Source organism: Entelurus aequoreus, linkage group LG25 (genome assembly GCF_033978785.1).
Source record: "Entelurus aequoreus isolate RoL-2023_Sb linkage group LG25, RoL_Eaeq_v1.1, whole genome shotgun sequence".
NCBI lineage: Eukaryota > Metazoa > Chordata > Actinopteri > Syngnathiformes > Syngnathidae > Entelurus > Entelurus aequoreus.
Window position 1 is genome coordinate 19,773,356 of NC_084755.1, and position 21,224 is coordinate 19,794,579.

General features: G+C 40.6%; 1 protein-coding gene across 1 annotated transcript in view; it reads left to right on the forward strand.

The window, feature by feature from the left end:
- abca3b (ATP-binding cassette, sub-family A (ABC1), member 3b) overlaps positions 1-21,224 on the forward strand; it is a 98,521-nt gene that overhangs the window by 36,921 nt on the left and 40,376 nt on the right. Inside the window, exons 6-14 of the mRNA XM_062036582.1 lie at positions 5,278-5,537; positions 5,626-5,742; positions 9,549-9,669; positions 16,838-17,011; positions 17,080-17,261; positions 18,717-18,863; positions 18,933-19,062; positions 20,803-20,957; positions 21,038-21,193. Of these exons, the coding sequence (XP_061892566.1) occupies positions 5,278-5,537; positions 5,626-5,742; positions 9,549-9,669; positions 16,838-17,011; positions 17,080-17,261; positions 18,717-18,863; positions 18,933-19,062; positions 20,803-20,957; positions 21,038-21,193 (1,442 nt within the window). The remainder of the gene's footprint in view (positions 1-5,277; positions 5,538-5,625; positions 5,743-9,548; positions 9,670-16,837; positions 17,012-17,079; positions 17,262-18,716; positions 18,864-18,932; positions 19,063-20,802; positions 20,958-21,037; positions 21,194-21,224) is intronic.

Below are 21,224 nucleotides of genomic sequence, written 5' to 3' on the forward strand. Positions count from 1 at the left end.
CTAAATCAAGATTCGAGACGTAGTTTATATTACGCCGTAGTTGACTGGTCGATATGTTCCTTGTGACTAATCAGGACATCTGTTATGAATGATGACGTTAATAACGTCATCATACCGCCATTTTCCATATGTAAACGATGTCGGTTCTCGAGAGAAAGGACGCTTTACGAGTAAAATAAATTGATAAACATGTCAAAAATAAGTTTCGATGGGACTGGATGGAAAGGGAAATCACTGATACTGTTGGGAAGAAGGAAGTTACGACTTTGTTCGGTGATTTTATTCGGAAAATCGATCGTCCCGGAAAGGTTTTGTGCACGTGGTGTCATGATAATATTGACTATGGATCACGAGGTTTCAAGGCTTTGGAAGTACATGCGAAATGCCAAAAACATATGAAACAACTTGAAGCAAGGAAAACTAACTTTTCACTAGCTGGTACTTTTGGATGTCAACCGAAAGTGAGCAAACCTTACGGACTTCATCCTTTGTTTACATCGAGAGGAAAGATCCACCCAAACAACCCACTTCAGTTGCAGACAGGGTTGTTAATAATGAGGTAAGCTAAAAAATATTTGCTTGCGAAATACGCTTGTTTGTTTTAAATATTAACCAATTATTGCTTTGCGAAATATAAATGGGTTTTTCTAAAAATAAAAAGCCACGTGAAAATATATTATAAAATTACAGAAATTCAAAGAGTCGCATTATTGAATACAGTTAACAATTTATTTGAAATAAATTTGCATGTAATACTATTTTATAATATTAAGATTTTATGTAGTCTCTTGAAACTATTGTCAGTGGTGTAACAATCTTGAAGGTAAATATTTTCACACTTGTTTCATGCAATATGTCAGTGTCCTCACATTATTATTATTTCCTATATTCAAATATGAGTAAACAATACTAAACACGTTTAATTATTTTCATAAATTTATATCCTATTTTGGCGAAAAGAATTAAATGTTTACATTTGGTATCTTGTTAAATACATTTGCAAGGAAAGCTCATGTTAGGGCTGGGCTCTCCGAGAAAGCTAATGTGTGAAGTGAACTGAAGTAATACTGTAAATAAACTGTAGATAATAACATTGATCAATGTGACACCTGTGGATGTGAAATGAATACAAGATGTAAATATTAGTGATTCATTAGGATAATTGGGTTATGTATGTTCTATTAATGATGTTTTCATGTCTTTAAACACTAAAATATTTTCTTCAAATGGTGCTGTCTTTGTTAATTTTAGCATGTTAAATTGGTAAAAAACCAGGAGCTTCGGGGGGCGTTGACCTGGCTGGACCTGGCTGGGGGCCTTCGTCCCCCAGACCCCCGGAAATTTTTTCAGTCTTTTTCATTGTGGTCAAATCACATGCCTGCCATCTGAAAAAACATATCCTGATCTAATGGCATCCACTAGCTGAGCAAATAGCTTAAGTGTGGAGCACAAATATGTATGAATCTTTTCCACCTCATCCTTGAGGCACCCTGAAGAGAGTGCTCATGTGGCACATAGCTAAAACCGTCACTGACCAAAACAGAAATAGCAAGCCTACGTCAGTGACTTTTGACCTCACAATGTACTTCCATTGCCTTCCTAAAGTGCAAACTGCATATTTTACAGTTCCACCTAACATCTCTATTTATTCTTTTTACAAATTGTGTCCCTAAGGGAGTCGTTCCCTCTAATAGCAAACTATGTCAGTTTTTATTTATTTTAAGATGGAAGAAAACCACCTATTCTCTGCAGCCTCTAGAGCTAGAAGCCATGTTTCCATGGAAACTGTGATCTTGGCCTGACCCGTGTTATGTAGTTTTGGCGCTGTGTGCAGAGTGACATCTGTGAGGTCTCCTGCACCATTTGTAAAGTGTTAACAAATGTCACATGTGATAGATATCATGTGGATTGGAGTACAGAAAACAACACGTCAATATGCTGGTGTCTCCATATGATCGATGTACAGGTTTTCAATTGTTCCCATGAGGCGTGGCAATTTGATCACCAAATTGGTTATATTCATATCCAGCTAGTGGTAAAAAAAATATTTATTTCTCGACTTTATGTGAAAAAAATCAATTGGCCACTGTTTACAAATCCAGGAGGCTTCACAACCCAAGGAATTGCTTGTCTCAAGAGAGCCTCTCAAAAGATGGTATTGTTCACAGTTGCCATAGTTTTCCTTCCGGCTGCAGGGCTCGCAAGAAACAAGAGATCTCTGTTCCCATCCAGAGTCAACACTGAGTGTGGAACACAGCAGCCAGCTTTTGGTGCTATTTAAAAACCTGACACAATTGTCTGCCTTGTAATCGTAATTTATGGACAATAACAGTTTACTTATGGACAGAAGCCAAGTAAAGGAAGTGGAATGAAAGAAAATACGGTTCTGGTCCCACCTTGGTAGATGTAACAGCTCGTACTCTTCAATCATAAATGTTGATGATTTAATGTCTTACGTTACAACATATAGAACAGTGGTTCTTAACCTGGGTTCGATCGAACCCTAGGGGTTCGGTGAGTCGGGCTAAGGGGTTCGGCGGATGTCAAAACACACCCGACTCATCGTGGAAATAAAAACTTCTCCCTATCGGCGTATTATGGATACGACAACAGCAGAAGTCAGACTGATTTGCAGGTGTGTAATTTGTTGTGAATTTATGCACTGTGTTGGTTTTGTTCTTTGAACAAGGTGATGTTCATTTTGTGCACCAGTAAAAAACATGGTAACACTTTAGTATGGGGAACATATTCACCATTAATTAGTTGCTTATTAACATGCAAATTAGTAACATATTGGCTCTTAACTAGTCATTATTAATTACTTGTTAATGCCTTATACGGTACCCTAACCCTCTAACCCTGGCCCTAACCCTCTAACCCTAACCAAATAACTCTAAATTAAGTCTTTGTTGCTTAGAATATGTTCCCGTAGTGTCCAAAAACCTCTAAATTAAGTCTTTGTTACTTAGAATATGTTCCCCATACTAAAGTGTTACCAAAAACATATAACTTTGTCTTGAATTTGAAAAAAAACCAACATAATATTTTTCACTAAAGAAGGGTTCGGTGAATGCGCATATGAAACTGATGGGGTTCAGTACCTCCAACAAGGTTAAGAACCACTGATATAGAACCTTTATTTAACCAGATAAGAAACCCATTGAGATCAAGATCTCTTTCACAAGGGTGACCTGGCCAAGAGGTCAACAGCACATGTCACAGAGCAGTTTCAAAAAAGTAATACGTTAAGACATACATTTTAAAATACATAAAAGAGAACTGTAAAACAATAAAGATTCACACCTTTTAAAAACACAGGCACTGTGCAAACGTCTCTCGCTGTTTGTCCCTCAGGACAGAACGGAAGGCTCCAAATGGAAGTAGTTCAGTGAGTTTCAGTTTCGTCTGCAATGCATTCCATGCCATAGGGGCAGCAATGCCAAAAGCTCTTTTGCCAAATTCAGTCCGTACATGGGGAACAGTTAAAACATACAAATTGTTAAGAGCGTAATGCATAAGAGCTGCTTTTTCTTTGTAACAAAGTACACATACAACATAAGTTCACTAATGTTAAAGGCCTAACTGTGTTACGAAGTTTTGATTTTCCAAACTCATAATCTTTACCATTGAATTGCTTTCAAGATCAGGATGTCCAGTAATTTCCAGTCATGAAGGTTGGCTGTTTTTGTTACAGAGTTATGAATTAATCGCGATTCTTATTTGTAACGATTCCCAATCGATTCAAAACTATCAACATTTTTTAAAAATGTTATTTCATTTATTTATTTATTTTAATCTATCATGTCCAGCCACTCAGGCAAATCATATTGTTGATGCAGATGCCCCCGTATCTGCTGTACAGATTTACCGTAGAAAAGCAAAATGTGGGATACTTCTCTTGTTGCGTTATTTGTATTTGACATTATTAAATGTTGGTGGTCCGCTCCCTGTATGATCAGTGTCAGAGCTTGGTCCGCATTGCCGGCAGTAAGTCGGACACGTTTTCAGTGAGGGTTGGACTCCGCCAAGGCTGCCCTTTGTCACCGATTCTGTTCATAACTTTTATGGACAGAATTTCTAGGCGCAGTCAAGGCGTTGAGGGGATCTGGTTTGGTGGCTGCAGGATTAGGTCTCTGCTTTTTGCAGATGATGTGGTCCTGATGGCTTCATCTGGCCAGGATCTTCAGCTCTCACTGGATCGGTACGCAGCCGAGTGTGAAGCGACTTGGATGAGAATCAGCACCTCCATGTCCGAGTCCATGGTTCTCGCCCGGAAAAGGGTGGAGTGCCATCTCCGGGTTGGGGAGGAGACCCTGCCCCAAGTGGAGGAGTTCAAGTACCTAGGAGTCTTGTTCACGAGTGAGGGAAGAGTGGGTCGTGAGATCGACAGGCGGATCGGTGCGGCGTCTTCAGTAATGCAGACGCTGTATCGATCCGTTGTGGTGAAGAAGGAGCTGAGCCGGAAGGCAAAGCTCTCGATTTACCGGTCGATCTACGTTCCCATCCTCACCTATGGTCATGAGCTTTGGGTCATGACCGAAAGGACAAGATCACGGGTACAAGCGGCCGAAATGAGTTTCCTCCGCCGGGTGGCGGGGCTCTCCCTTAGAGATAGGGTGAGAAGCTCTGTCATCCGGGAGGAGCTCAAAGTAAAGCCGCTGCTCCTCCACTTCGAGAGGAGCCAGATGAGGTGGTTCGGGCATCTGGTCAGGATGCCACCTGACGCCTCCCTAGGGAGGTGTTTAGGGCACGTCCAACCGGTAGGAGGCCACGGGAAAGACCCAGGACACGTTGGGAAGACTATCTCTCCCGGCTGGCCTGGGAACGTCTCGGGATCCCCCGGGAGGAGCTGGACAAAGTGGCTGGGGAGAGGGAAGTCTGGGCTTCCCTGCTTAGGCTGTTGCCCCCGCGACCCGACCTCGGATAAGCGGAAGAAGATGGATGGATGGATGGGTGGATGGATGCAACTAACATGTTTTCAACTTTATTTCAACTATATTATAATATCAAATGTCGAAGGAATGCCAGCGGGTAATGTTAAAAGCAAAACCAATTGTTTCTGGAGAGTGGATTTTAAGGCCCCAGGCTGTATGTTCTCTGAGGAGAGACTCGCTGTGCCAAATGGAAAAGCTTTCACCACAGAATTGGAAAAATAGAATTGTCCAAAATGAACAATTAGTATTCAGAGGGAAGTAAGGTGTCTCTTCCAACACTCTGATTTTATTTGTATATCTGTCTTTTTTTTAATGTCATGCCCATGCTCTGTTCTCTTTACAGGTTATTTTCGAGAAGGATTCCTGGCAGTGCAGCACGCTGTGGACAAAGCCATCATGCGCTCTTACGACAGAACTGCCGCCAACAATCTACTGGGAAAGACCCAAGTTGTGCTCTCACGGTTTCCTTACCCTGCCTTCATATATGACGTCTTCATTCTGGCTATTCAGAACCAACTGCCCCTGTTGCTGGTGCTCAGCTTCACATACACGTCCCTCAACATAGTCCGAGCCGTGGTGCAGGAGAAGGAAAGGAAGCTGAAGGTTTGTGCGTGTGTGTATGTGCTTTGGGGTTTTAGTGATGACTTTATGGGATTAAAAGTGTTTTTGATGTTGTTGTTTTATGGCTCAGGAGTACATGAGAATGATGGGACTCAGCAACTGGCTCCACTGGACAGCTTGGTTCCTCATGTTCTTCCTGTTCATCTCCATCTCAGTCTTTTTTGTCACCTTGCTCCTTTGCATCAAGGTGAGTTTGGATTGTGAGGGTTCAAAAATGTCTGACACTATAATTTCAAGGTACCATATCAAACTGTTTTGGAACATTTTTAAATATGCCTCAGAATTCCCACAATAGTGTTTTTGAAGCGTACCGCCCAAAATCTAGCCTGAAGACTGATACATACGGCGGAGGACACAAATGCTATTTAACAGGCTGTAGGGCATGGCTATTCAACTGGCGACACGGGGACTAATTCGGCCCTGAAATGACACCATACAGGCCCCCCGGGTTTTGTTCAAAACTTGGGAGACAGACATTATTGCAGAAAATTCCTTAAACACTTGAGTGCTCCTGTTGTGTAGAGGAACTTGGACCACTGTAAACACATTAGCAGGTCCTAGTAGCATTGACATTTTAACCTTGCTAGCGAATATAAAAGTGTTTTTTAACCACTGTGCTGCAGCACACTATTGTGCCGTGAGATATAGTCTGGTACGGAGCCCCTAAAGGGACATGGGGGAATTTTTTTTTTTAATAATTTATTTTTTATTTTTTATTTTTTTAGACATGTATCTCGTGCGCACGACAAACTATCTTGTGCCACGAGAAACTTTTTATAAAGTTATAAAAAAAAAATTTTTTTAATTATAATTTAAAAAAATTTTTTTTTAGCAAACTATCTCGTGCGCACGAGAAAGTTTCTAATAAAAAATTATTTTTTTTAAAAATAAAAATTATAAAAAAAATGTTTTCCCCTATGTCCCTTTAGGGGCTCCGTAGTCTGGTGTTCCGTGGGATATTATGTAATTTCACCTAATTGGGTTGAAAACATTTTTTGCAAACCAGTAATTATAATTTGCAAATAATGTGCCGTTGTTGAGTGTCTGTGCTGTCTAGAGATCGGCAGAGTAACCGTGTAATACTCTTTTCATATCAGTAGGTGACAGCAGGTAGCTAATTGGTTTGTAGATGTCGGGAACATGGTTTGTCGTGATCACAATATGCAGACAACAGCGGGAGGCACCGTGCAGGTAAAAAGGTATCTAATGCTTAAACCAAAAATAACAAAAGCCGAGTGCCGCTAAGAAAAGGCATTGAAGCTTAGGGATGGCTAAGCAAAACAAAACTAAAACAAAATGCTGGACGACAGCACAGACTTACAGCGCGTGGAGCAGACGGCGTCCACAAAGTACATCCGGACATGACATGACAATCAACAATGTCCACACAAAGAAGGATAAAACAACTTAAATAGTCTTCCATCCATTCATTATCTACCGCTTGTCCCTTTTGGAGTCACAGGGGGTCGGTCGCTGGTGCCTATCTCAGCTGCATTCGGGCGGAAGGCGGTGTACACCCTGAACACGTCACCACCTCATTAAATAGTCTTGATTGCTAAAACAAAGCAGGTGCGGGGAATAGCGCTTAAAGAAAGACATGAAACTGCTACAGGAAAATACCAACAAAACAGGAAAAGCCACCAAAATAGGAGCGCAAGACCAGAACTAAAACACTGCAAACAGGAAAACACCAAAAACCTCAAAATAAGTCACGGCGTGAGGTGACAGGTGGTGACAGTACACCTACTTTGAGACAAGAGCTATAGTGATGCATGCTTGGTTATGGTTTTAATTCATATCCAGCAATTGCGAGAACGACTTTTTACTGTCAATATCTGCTGCTGAGTTTCATTTTAAAAAAAATTTCTGCTCGCGGTGTGCCTCGGGATTTTTTCAATGAATAAAATGTGCCTTGGCTCAAAAAAGGTTGAAAAACACTGATATAAAACACTGGGGTCCAGACTTGTGATTTACATAACCGAGGCGTTCCTCAAGGGTAAGTCCTGTCATTTTTGGCAGATACCCCTTTTTTCTGTAATGGGATTTATGTAACTAAGGCAGTGTTTTTCAACTTTTTTTGAGCCAAGGCACATTTTTTGCGTTGAAAAAATCCGGAGGCACACCACCAGCAGAAATCATTAAAAATTAAACTCAGTTGACAGTAAAAAGTCGTTGTCGCAATTGTTGGATATGACTTTAAAGCATAACCAAGCATGCATCACTATAGTTCTTGTCTCAAAGTACACTGCAAAAACTGAAATCTAAGTAAGATTAAATATCTCAATAAGGGTGATATTTGCTTATTTTCTGTCTGATAAGATAATTATTCTCACTAAGCAGATTTTATGTTAGTGTTTTACTTGTTTTAAGTGTTTTGGTTCTAAATGATCTCAGTAAGATATTACAGCTTGTTGCTGAGATTTGATGACCTATATTGAGTAAAACATGCTTGAAACTAGAATATCAACTGTTGCAAAGCTGTGTCATCAAAACTCACAAGTATAAAACTACTTTTTTAAAGTAACAATTTCTTATTTCAAGCATGAAAAAAAATTCATGACTTTGACACAATTGTGTCTCATAATTAAAACAGATGACAGCCAAATGGACTTTGCTGTTTTATTTTCAATGAAACAATAGAAAATACGTACTCATATAGTAGTACAGTTGTTATTAGTGAGAATATACTTATTTTAAGGTATTTTTGGGTTCATTGAGGTTAGCTAATTTTACTTCTTTTGGAAAGTCTTGACAAGCCAAATTTTCTTGTTCTATTGGCAAATAATTTTGCTTAGTTCAAATAAAATACCCCTAATTTTTGTATTTTTTTTTCTTGTTTTTGAACACTGACTTTTAGCAGTGTAGGTGTACTGTCACCACCTGTCACATCCCGCCCTGACTTATTTTGAGTTTTTTGCAGTTTTCCTGTGTGTAGTGTTTTAGTTCTTGTTTTGCGCTCCTTTTTTGGTGGCTTTTTCTCTTTTTTTGGTATTTTCTCGTAGCAGTTTCATGTCTTCCTTTGAGCGATATTTCCCGCATCAACTTTGTTTTTATCCTTCTTTGTGGGGACATTGTCGATTGTCATGTCATGTTCGGATGTACATTGTGGACGCCATCTTTGCTCCACAGTAAGTCTTTGCTGTCGTCCAGCATTCTGTTTTTGTTTACTTTGTTTACTTTGTTTTAGTTTCGTTCTGCATAGCCTTCCCTAAGCTTCAATGCCTTTTCTTAGGGGCACTCACCTTTTGTTTATTTTTGGTTTAAGCATTAAACACCTTTTTACCTGCACGCTGCCTCCCGCTGTTTCCAACATCTACAAAGCAATTAGCTACCTGCTGCCACCTACTTATATGGAAGAGTATTACACGGTTACTCTGCCAAACTCTAGACAGCACCGACACTCATCAACAACACATCATTTGCAGACTATAATTACTGGTTTGTAAAAAATATTTTTTACCCCAAATAGGTGAAATTAGATCATCTCCTACGGCACACCAGACTGTATCTCACGGCAGCGGCACAATGGTTGAAAAACACTGAACTAAGGTGTTGCTGTAGCTTGTTTACTTCAGATGCAGTCAGTAGTCATTTGTTTAACTTCTGTAGTTACTAGTAGTGTTCCTCAATGTTCCATTTTAGGTCCTCTCTTTTTCATCATTTGGGCTATTCATCTCAGTTCAAAAACTTATGAGACTCACATTTTTTCAGCAGATAATTAAAAACTCAAGATTGCTGTCATAGATGATCTGTGACTTGCTTAAAAAAAGCAGAGCGCTCCTGTAACTCCAGATCAAAGGAACATCAAACGCTAACAAAGAATATACAAAACAATTACTGTAATACATTTTGCACGGCCACAAACGCATACAGGAATACATTTCAGTCCATTTGACTGTGGGATGCATTGTGGTTGTCTGTGACCATGTCTGTTAAAAGCTGTTATAATTTATCAGTTACTAATGTCTGCAACATTGTGTTGCATTGTTGTAGGTGAGCCCAAATGGAGCAGTGCTGAGCTACAGCGACCCCACGTTGGTGTTTGTCTTTCTTCTTGTCTTCACTGTGGCCACCATCAACTTCAGCTTCATGATCAGTGCCTTCTTTTCACGAGGTATGTTTTCTGATCTTCGTATCTTTATTTTTTTTACATTTTTAGGTTGTCTTTCTTTCGGTCAGATGCTTGACCGCATACTATGAACAAGGTTGACACTAGAAATGTAGTTCTCATTGAAAGCGCCTGTAAAATCTTAGATGCCCCCCAAAAGCCTGCAACAGTGCTTAAAGTTTCTACTCTATGAGACTCTAATCTGAGGCCTTTCAACAATGGATACTTAAAGGCCTACTGAAATGATTTTTTAAAATTTAAACGGGGATAGCAGATCCATTCTATGTGTCATACTTGATCATTTCGCGATATTGCCATATTTTTGTTGAAAGGATTTAGTAGAGAACAACGACGATAAAGTTTGCAACTTTTGGTCGCTGATAAAAAAAAGCCTTGCCCCTACCGGAAGTAGCGTGATGTCACAAGCTGGAGGGCTGCTCACATTTCCCTATTGTTTACAATGCAGCAAGAGAGATTCGGACCGAGAAAGCGACAATTACCCCATTAATTTGAGCGAGGATGAAAGATTCGTGGATGAGGAACGTGAGAGTGAAGGACTACAGTGCAGTGCAGGACGTATCTTTTTTCGCTCTGACCATAACTTAGGTACAAGTGTTCATTGGATTCCACATTCCACAAAAACCTTTTTCTATTGTGGATCACGGATTTGTATTTTAAACCACCTCGGTTACTATATCCTCTTGAAAATGAGAGTCGAGAACGCGAAATGGACATTCACAGTGACTTTTATCTCCACGACAATACATCGGCGAAACACTTTAGCTACGGAGCTAACGTGATAGAATCGGGCTCAAATGCAGATAGAAACAAAATAAATAAACCCCTGACTGGAAGGATAGACAGAAAATCAACAATACTATTAAACCCTGGACATGTAAATACACGGTTAATGCTTTCCAGCTTGGCGAAGCTTAAAAATACTGTTGCCAACGATGCCATTGAAGCTAACTTAGCAACGGGACCTCACAGAGCTATGATTAAAAACATTAGCGCTCCACCTATGCCAGCCAGCCCTCATCTGCTCATCAACACCCGTGCTCACCTGCGTTCCAGCGATCGACGGAAGGACGAAGGACTTCACCCGATCATCCGTGCGGTCGGCGGCTAGCGTCGGCTAGCGCGTCTGCTATCCAAGTCAAAGTCCTCCTGGTTGTGTTATTACAGCCAGCCGCTAATACACCGATCCCACCTACAACTTTCTTCTTTGCAGTCTTCATTGTTCATTAAACAAATTGCAAAAGATTCACCAACACAGATGTCCAGAATACTGTGGAATTTTGAGATGAAAACAGAGCTTTTTTGTATTGGATTCAATGGGTCCCAATACTTCCGTTTAACTAGTGACGTCACGCGCATACGTCATCATACATAGATGTTTTCAAGCGGAAGTTTAGTGGGAAATTTAAAATAGCACTTTATAAGTTTACCCGGCCGTATTGGCATGTGTTGCAATGTTAAGATTTCATCATTGATATATAAACTATCAGACTGCGTGGTCGGTAGTAGTGGGTTTCAGTAGGCCTTTAAGCCTGGTAACCCTCCCAAAAATCTGTGATCGGTCAGCTTTTGCCGAGGAGGTTCCCTAAGCACAGGAGAGCAAACGTTTGAAATTATTTTATGAGAGAAAGCAACAGTGAGTGAACATTTGCATGCAAACTAATACTGTGTACCTGATATCTCGGTGCGCTCCAGAAATAATTACTGACTGTCGTTTTTCAGCTTGTGTTGTTGTTGTCATGATCCGTGGTCTGGTTTTAGTTACCATGGTTACTTATTATTTCCACCTGTCTCTGATTAGTGTTCACCCGCTCACCTGCTTCCCGAGCGCTAATCAAAGGCATTATTTAAGCCTGCCTTTGCCGGTCAGTCGGCCTAGCGTCATTATTTGCTTCATGCAACCTGCTACGTAAGTTGTTTGTTTCATGCCAAAGTTATGTGATTATTTCTCGTCCATAGTCCATGCTAAGTATTAGCTTTAGCTTCGAGTGCGATCAGGCACGTTGTTCTGTCGGCTCGTTTTCTGTTTTTTGTACCTCTTTGAGTTTTGATAATTAAATCATGTTCCTACCTGCACGCCATGTCCGAAGTAAGCTGCGAAAACCCCGTCGTGACAGTTGTTGTGTCCAGAAGAAGTCACACAAAGTACGACGCTCTTTTAAAATTTTATTGCCAATTTTCTGCTAACAACAGGTTAAATTCCGACACATTCTTTTTTCCTGCACATACGTCTTTTTCTGTCACACACACTTCCTCATTCTCCGTCAATCACCTTTCAGGCACGCATGGCCATAACTACCATTGAGGACACCGAGGTCATGTCCTCTGTATTTTTTTAAGTGATTAAAAGAAGATGATATTTGCGTATTTGTGTGCTGTACATCACATGGGGTAGATCATTCTCTCCAATATACGATCTTTGGTCATGCACAGCCTGCTACAACTCCAGACAACGTAACGCATTGAAGTCCACTTTTACTTTGAACATCATCTGATCCAAAATGGGCTGTCAACATAACGTTAACATTAAAGTAATACTGACGTAAGTAATTGTCACATGTAAGTCAGGTGATTGTTCTGTTCAGATATCAAGGCATCCACGCCCTAAATGCAAAACATCCGTTGAGGGTCCTGTTTGAAATTATTGGATGGCAAATGACTTCATATTAAATTGAAAGAAAATGAGAACAGATTTCCCAGCTGCATTTATGGTGGCTCTCGTGGCACGGGTTATTCGTACTTGTTTTGCAAAGCAAAAGTTCCTAGTTCCAAATCCCTGTCGTTGTTGAGGTTGTAGCAAGGTTTTTAAATGAATGTTTTAATGATGTTTGAGTTTGAGTTTGAGTTTGAGTTTATTTCGAACATGCAAGCATACAACATGATACATCACAATTTCCAGTTTCTTTTCAACATGTTCGAAAAGGAGTAGGAAGAAGCAGAGCTTATTTAATCCTACCCCTTTTCTTTACATAACAGTTGCAAAACTTTTTGTTCACTTCCTGTTCACAATTTTTTCACAATAAACTCCATAAGTAATCACAATAAAAATAAATAAATAAATAATAGTAAGAATTTAATAATAATAATTGGTGAAGTAAGTCATATTTCATATGATGAGATAAATAAGATTACTTTAAGAATGAATGAATGGATGGATGAAATAAATTGAGAATGTTTGTCATGGTTCTTCTTCTTTGTACTTTGTAAACACTTTAAGTTTGAAGAGTTTCTTGAAGTGGATCATATTAGTACATTGTTTGATTGCTTTGCTTAATCCATTCCATAATTTAATTCCACATACTGATATACTGAAGGTCTTAAGTGTTGTACGTGCGTACAAATGTTTTAAATTACGTTTTTCTCTAAGATTATATTTCTCCTCTTTTGTTGAGAAGAATTGTTGTATATTCTTGGGTAGCAGGTTATAGTTTGCTTTGTGCATAATTTTAGCTGTTTGCAAATTCACTATGTCGTGGAATTTCAGTATGTTGATGATGATTGTTTAATACGCTAAACTTGAGCGTATTAATAAAAAAAGGGGGATTGTTACAAAATCATGCTGATTGTCGGCGATGTTAGATAATGTAACACGTAATAGTTTTATTTCAGTTAAAGCTTTTGTTGTTCTGGAGATTATGTTGCTCAGGGTAGGTGCTGGGATACCCATGATTTCAGCCTATTAAAGCTCCTCTTGGAGTCCACCAGTTTTTTGATGTCTGTATTTGCCAATTCGGGTTATGGCTCTTCTCATATTAATTGCAATTTCTGTAGGTGTACCACTAATGGGCAGTTTATGATATAATAGGGGAGGTCTGGATCTGAGAAATGTAAAGAATTGTACGGAGTTTTAGATCTTTTATTTATCCCACAATGGGGAATTTTTGTGGTTGCAGAGCAGGTTTTTACATACAGTAACAGAAGTGAAACATAATGAAAAACTAAACTCGAGTAATAAATGATCAATGATACATATTGCGCACTAACGATTACACTATGAATAGATAAAAAATCTAAACAAAAAACCCACTATCTGAACACCTGTAATGCACACCATAAATAAAGCAAATGACAATAATCAAATATTACGGTGGATTTGTTTTGTAGTCGTCCTCTTAAAGAGAGCTTCCATGGCGTGGAACTAATCCATTACCTAAAATGATACGTGCACAAAAGTACTAGTTTGTTAAGCGAAATGTTTGGCCGTACGATAACCGACCGTTGTCTGTCTATCTGTGTTGGCCCTGCGATGAGGTGGCGACTTGTCCAGGGTGTACCCCGCCTTCCGCCCGAATGCAGCTGAGATAGGCTGCAGCGGTAGAAAATGGATGGATGGATGGATACAATTATTTGCTAAACTCGACAAAAACAACAATAGATCATTTTGAACAACGACAACCTTAATAGAGTCAATAATTGCAATCATTCAAAACCAAAACTTTTTTGTGCCAGCTACAAATTAAATACTTAGTTTTTAAATATCAAAAAATGCAAAGGGACTCGTTTCTATCTTACATCAAAAGTGGTCAGTGAACGCCTCGTCCAATTCAAGTACATTTTTTTTCTCTGGTACGCCTAGAAATAGAACGTCTGGTACATTTAGGTGCTTGACTTTCTTTGTGGAAGACAAATGGAACATTCACTGCCGACATGGACCGCTTCAAAGGTCGATGAAGTTTTCGCACGTCTTCGTACCGGCAAAGAAGGGTCTGAGAGCTTATTGGTACCTGATGAGGAAGTAGGAGTATGTGTGACAGCTGTCAGGCGATAAACTCATCAGGCAGGTACTTGCTGTTCACGCAGGCGTCATAGCGGCTATACGTGTCACCATACTCGCCCAAGATCACCTTCCCCACCAGGACTTTGGCCTGGAACATGTGGCGGATCCAATCTGGCCTCGTCCATGTCGCGTACCGGTTGGATGTTTTAGCTGAGGTGGCAAAGTAGGAGCCGCAACCGGCTCTGGCCATGCGCGGGTTGAAGTTGCTGTAGCAGATGTCATTGGCGGACTTTAGGGTGGTTCCGTGGAAGAGATAGTGCTCCAGAGGTTCCTGGGATCTGCCATGCTTTTTCTGCAGGTACACCTTGTGCCTGCAAGCACAAAACAATCCCCATCTTTAGAACATCTGGTGCTCAGTTTACAGATCTGACATGTCGAACCAAACTAAAGTACTAAAAGTACAGTCTGACCTATGGTACTTGTCCCAGTTCAGGGCTTTCTGGACAATATGGATGCTGACAATGTCCACCGTAGTCTCAGGTAGACTTACAGGCTATGTCTACAATAAGCCGGATAACCACTTAAACTAATAATTATTTAGCCTACGCCCCGTTTCAGCCACACTAAACCATCGTTTAAGGTTGCCCTCCTTGGATAATTTTTTACACGGGTAAGTGTGCCGTCTATTTAGACATCACATAGACAAAGATTAGACATTCTGGAGGAAAGTTCTGTGGTCAGATGAAACAAAAATTGAGCTGTTTGGCCACAATACCAAGCAATATGTTTGGAGGAGAAAAGGTGAGACCTTTAATCCCAGGAACACCATGCCCACCGTCAAGCATGGTGGTGGTAATATTATGCTCTCGGCCTGTTTTGCTGCCAATGGAACTGGGGCTTTAAATGGGACAATGTAAAAGGAGGATTACCTCCAAATTCTTCAGGACTACCTAAAATCATCAGCCCGAAGGTTGGGTCTTGGGAGCAGTTGGATGTTCCTACAGGACAATGACCCCAAACACTTGCAAATGTGGTAAAGGAATGGCTAAATCAGGCCCCAAAGTCCTGACTAATACGAGTGGACAATGCTGAAGAAACAAGTCCATGTCAGAAAACCAACCAATTTAGCTGAACTGCACCAATTTTGTCAAGAGGAGTGGTCAAAAATTCAACCAGAAGCTTGCCAGAAGCTTGTGGATGGCTACCAAAAGCGCCTTATTGCAGTGAAACTTGCCAAGGGACATGTAACCAAATATTAACATTGCTGTATGTATACTTTTGACCCAGCAGATTTGCTGACATTTTCAGTAGACCCGTAATAAATTTCATAAAAGAGCCTAACTTCATGAGTGTTTTTTCTGACCAACAAGTATGTGCTTCAATCACTCTATCACAAAAAAATAAGAGTTGTAGAAATGATTGGAAACTCAAGACAGCCATGACATTATGTTCTTTACAAGTGTATGTAAACATATGTATATGTATATATGTACATGTGTATATGTATATATATTTATGTATATATGTGTATATAACATATAAATAAATTGCAATTGATTGGTAAATACAGTACTAGCTTCTCATGCATGTCAGTCACATTTTTTTCTTTCTTTATGTTCGACTGGAAGGCGTAGAGCTTGGATCTCGTAAGCACCGAGTGCTGCATTTGCTAGACTGGCTGCCTGTAATGAGTCAATAATTGCTGCCATTAAAACAAGATGGGAAAAAGCAATAAGAAGACAAAACAAGAAAGTGTAATTTCTTTAGGAAATTGCCCGTGAATGCTAAAAAGTGCTTTAAAGAGAAATTACATTTGGGCAATATTAAGAGTAAACAAGCATATAAATAATAGCAATCCCCAGAGACAGTACAGCTGTTCCCCCTGCAATAAAATGCATGTTTCAATTGGTAACCTATTTAAAATGCTAGAAAACAGTTGTCATCATGAGACTCAAGGTGCGATAAGTGTCTTTCTTGGCCAAGTATTGTCTCATGCAGTTTTTCGGGTGAGCTGCCAACTGTAAAGCATTTGGCACAAAGGCTCCAAATGTCACAACCACAGGAGTTCTTTTAAGAGTTTACAAATGGAAGGGCTAAGCGCCCCAGCAGTCTTTCGCCCTCCTCCGCTATTAAGTGTCCTGCACTTTTTCTGACAATCCTGGAAATGCACTTCACAGCCAAAGAAGTAATCCCATTTGCCGTCCTTCAGCGCCATTCTTTTTTTCACCGGGTGCACTCCATTTCGTGATGTGCCGTCTCCCTGCATGCATTCTGTTTTATTGTCTGCCGCCCTGTAGCTTTTCCCTGAGTTTCGATTCGTCTTTTGTAACCATGACAACAAAGCGAAAATAATGTATTTTCCACATTTTTCATTGTCATGTCTGACAGTAATTTTGTGTCCTTTCTCACCGTCTTAACTATTTTTCTGTCCCATTCCAGCCAATGTGGCAGCAGCTGCGGGAGGATTCACATATTTCATGAGCTATCTGCCTTATTTGTTCCTATGGCCACGCTACGACTTACTCAGCCATGCCCAGAAGGTGTCGGCTTGCCTTATCTCCAACGTGGCCATGGCCATGGGAGCACAGCTCTTAGGGATGTTTGAAGGCAAAGGTATGACTTGCTGAAGAGAGTTTTGTCCATTTCAGTACATATTTCATATGTGTTTTTCTCATCTGCAGGCACAGGGATTCAGTGGTCGAACATGTTCGATTCTGTGACGGTGGATGATGACTTCTCGCTGGCCCAGGTGATGGGCTTGTTGCTTTTTGACGCCGTACTCTACGGCATGGTGGCCTGGTACATCGAGGCAGTTTTTCCTGGAGAGTACGGCGTGCCTCTACCATCGTACTTCTTTGTATTGGTAAGTTTTGAAACTGAACCTTACACATGCAATGCAGGGACACTCTGTTTTATCATTATAAGCTACACTATATTGCCAATAGTATTTGGCCACCTGCTTTGACTCACATATGAACTTGAAGTGCCATTCCATTCCTAACCCATAGGGTTCAATAGGATGTCCATCATTTGCAGTTATTACAGCTTCATCTCTTCTGGAAAGGCTGTCCACAAGGTTGCGGAGTGTGTTTATAGGAATTTTCGACCATTCTTCCAAAAGCGTATTGGTGAGGTCACACACTGATGTTGCTCTCAGTCTCCATTCTAATTCATCCCAAAGGTGTTCTATCGGGTTCAAATTAGGACTCTGTGCAAGCCAGTCAAGTTCATCCACACCAGACTCTGTCATCTTTATGGACCTTGCTTTGTGCACTGGTGCACAGTCATGTTGGAAGAGGAAGGGGCCCGCTTCAAACTGTTCCCACAAGGTTGGGAGCATGGAATTGTCCAAAATGTTTTGGTATCCTGGAGCATTCAAAGTTCCTTTCACTGAACTAAGGGGCCAAACCCAACTCCTGAAAAACAACCCCACACCATAATTCCTCCTCCACCAAATTTCACACTCGGCACAATGCAGTCCGAAATGTACCGTTGTCCTGGCAACCTCCAAACCCAGACTCGTCCATCAGATTGGCAGATGGAAAAGCATGATTCATCACTCCAGAGAACACGTCTCTACTGCTCTAGAGTCCAGTGGTGACGTGCTTCACACCACTGCATCCCACGCTTTGCATTGGACTTGGTGATGTATGGCTTAGATGCAGCTGCTCGACCATGGAAACCCATTCAATTAAGTTCTCCGCGTACTGTACGTGGGCTAATTGGAAGGTCACATGAAGTTTGGAGCTCTGTAGCAACTGACTGTGCGGAACGTCGGCGACCTCTTTGCACTATGCGCTTTAGCATCCGCTGACCCCTCTCTGCCAGTTTACGTGGCCTAACACTTTGTGGCTGAGTTGTTGTTGTTCCCGAACACTTCCATTTTCTTATAATAAAGCCGACACGACTGGATTTGTTGCACAGGTGGCATCCTATGACAGTACCACGCTGGAAATCACTGAGCAAACATTCTTTCACAAATGTTTGTAGAAACAGTCTCCATGCCTAAGTGCTTGATTTTATACACCTGTGGCCGGGCCAAGTGATTAGGACACCTGAATCTGCTCATTTGGATGAGTGGCCAAATACTTTTGGCAATATAGTGTATGTAAGAGCAGCTGACATACAATATGATGCAATGAAAGTCAAATAAAAGTTAATGAAATTACCGATTTTCAGGACCTCCACTAACTGGGTATGGATCGAGACACACAATATAGAGTAATAACGTGTTATCTCGATGCCTCTAATTACTTTGATTTTTGTGGGTGTGAGATAATGACTTTTGCTACACAATTCAATGTCTTTATATCCGCAGCCTTCCTACTGGTGCAGCAGCCCTCGCATGGCTCTGCTAAATGAGAAAGAGGAAGAAGAGGATGCAGAAAAGGCCCTCAAAGGGGAGTTTATAGAGGAGGAGCCGAGCGGGATAGTCTCCGGGGTCAAGATTAAACACCTCGCCAAGGTCAGGCACAGGAAGCACATGTGACGCAGTGGAACGGTTGTGAATATTCTGCTATCTTTTGTTTGACAGGAGTTCAGAGTGGGCAACAAAAGCCGTCAAGCTGTGCGAGATCTCACGCTGAACATGTTTGAGGGGCAGATCACGGTGCTGTTAGGACACAACGGTGCTGGGAAGACCACCACACTGTCCATGTTGACAGGTGGGCCATCTTTATTATGACACACAATGTATTTTATTCAGAGTCAATAGAAACTCCATTGTCTGTGTGCTCCCACAGTATATTAGAAAATGATGCTTCACCACAATCTTTACTGCAGTTTTTACCGATATTTCCGGACTATAAACTGTTACTTTTTTCTCAGCTTATGCTTTTCTTGGCCCGAACCAGATTTTGTTTGTGGCCCCATTTCGGTCTTTAAAATTCCTCTGATAACACACTGCACCCTAGTAAATATTGCAAAAAGAGTCGTTCCTCTCCACATCCGGCTTTGAAGTTTGCGGTTTGTCGAGGTGACTATTAGGGTGTTATTTCATGTCAAGAGTGCTTTCTAAATGTTAAAAAAATAACATTTTTTTTATGCTCTAGTATTATGTCAAGATAATGGCACTAGCATTTACTTATTTAAGAATAATTTTCAACATATTGAGCAAAAAGATCTAATTTTTTTTTTTCTACCAAGAAAAGTGCACTTGTTATTAGTGAGAATATACTTACTTTAAGGTGTTTTTGGGTTCATTGAGGTTAGCTAATTTTACTTGTTTTGGAAAGTCTTCACAAGCCAAATTTTCTTGTTCTATTGGCAGATGATTTTGTTATTATATTTTACTTAGTTCAAGTAAAATACCCCTAATTTTGTTTGTTTTTTTCTTGTTTTTGAACACTGACTTTTTGCAGTGTGGATGGGATGGATAGTCATGGTGGAGAGTGGGGGGGCGCAAAATATTTCTTCTACCTAGAAGGGGCATAGCAGAAAATATTTGAGAAGCACTGAGCTAAGCTAAAGTAAGAAAGTTTGATACATTTGTGAAAGTATAAGAAGTCATAAACTCTCAACATATTATATGTAACACACTGTTCATATTTAGCCACGCAAGGCTAACCCAATCAACCACGCTAGTTTAACGTGAATAAAAATCACATAAAGAAAACACTCCCGGCCATGCACCTAATATTATACAGCTCCAACATGTTATCGTCATTGTGGCCAAAAGAAAGAAATGATTAAGAAATTAAAAATTCTGTAAAATAAACATCTTCCTTTATTTATTTGAAAGTAATGCATAATAAAAATGTAATCATCCTTAACAATACAACTACATTCATTATGACTGTGGACTTAAAATCATTGTTTAATTTGATGGCCTTCCTGCCCTGACATTTGGCCTTTGTGCCCTCAAAATGTTGACGACACCGCTTGCCTCGAAAATTATGAAATTCCAGGCCTGCTCGTCACATCAGACCAGTGAAATTTCAGAAGGTGTCATGGTGGAACAATGGAATTGTTCACACTTAATCAAACTTACTCATACAATCATTCAGTCAGCCATTTAGTGCGTTATGAACTCACCTTTGTCACGAAGAACAAACGACGGAATGCACAAGAAGCAGCCATAAAGCTGAAGATGATCGCCCTTGCCATCGAGAAAGTAAACGGAATGGAAATCCACCATCCCAAACGGGCTCCGAATGGCCAAACCGCTGTGCGCCGAAGAAGAAGACTTGCGGCTTACAGACTTTTGCGTCCAGTATATGTAGAAATTATAATTTGGTTAGATGGGTGCGGCTCTATAGCCCGGAAAAGACGGTAAAACACAACATGTGTAACAGTTATTTACCCCATTTCAAATAACTCCAAACAGAATAACATATGTTTAGGATAAAATCAATCAGAATCACTGCAGCAGAATGACAGTTACTCAGCCTCCTTTGTCTCCTCAGGCCTGTTTCCACCAACGAGTGGGAGGGCCTACATCAACGGTTACGACATCTGCCAGGACATGGCGCTGATCCGACGCAGTCTTGGACTCTGCCCCCAGCACGACGTTCTGTTTGATAATCTGACCGTGAGAGAGCACCTGCTTTTCTATGGACAGGTACCACACAAGGCTGTGACATCCTCATCAAGCAGGCTTAAATGCTGGGATAAAATTGTGCATATCTTTCTTAAATACAGCTAAAAGGTTACTCCAAAGAGAAGATTGCAGAGGAGGTGGACAGAATTATTCGCATACTTCACCTTGAAGACAAGCGGAACGCTCGCTCTAAGACTTTGTCAGGTGGCATGAAGAGAAAACTCTCCATTGGCATCGCCCTCATTGGAGACTCCAAGGTTAGGATCTTAATAATCACAACTTTCTTTT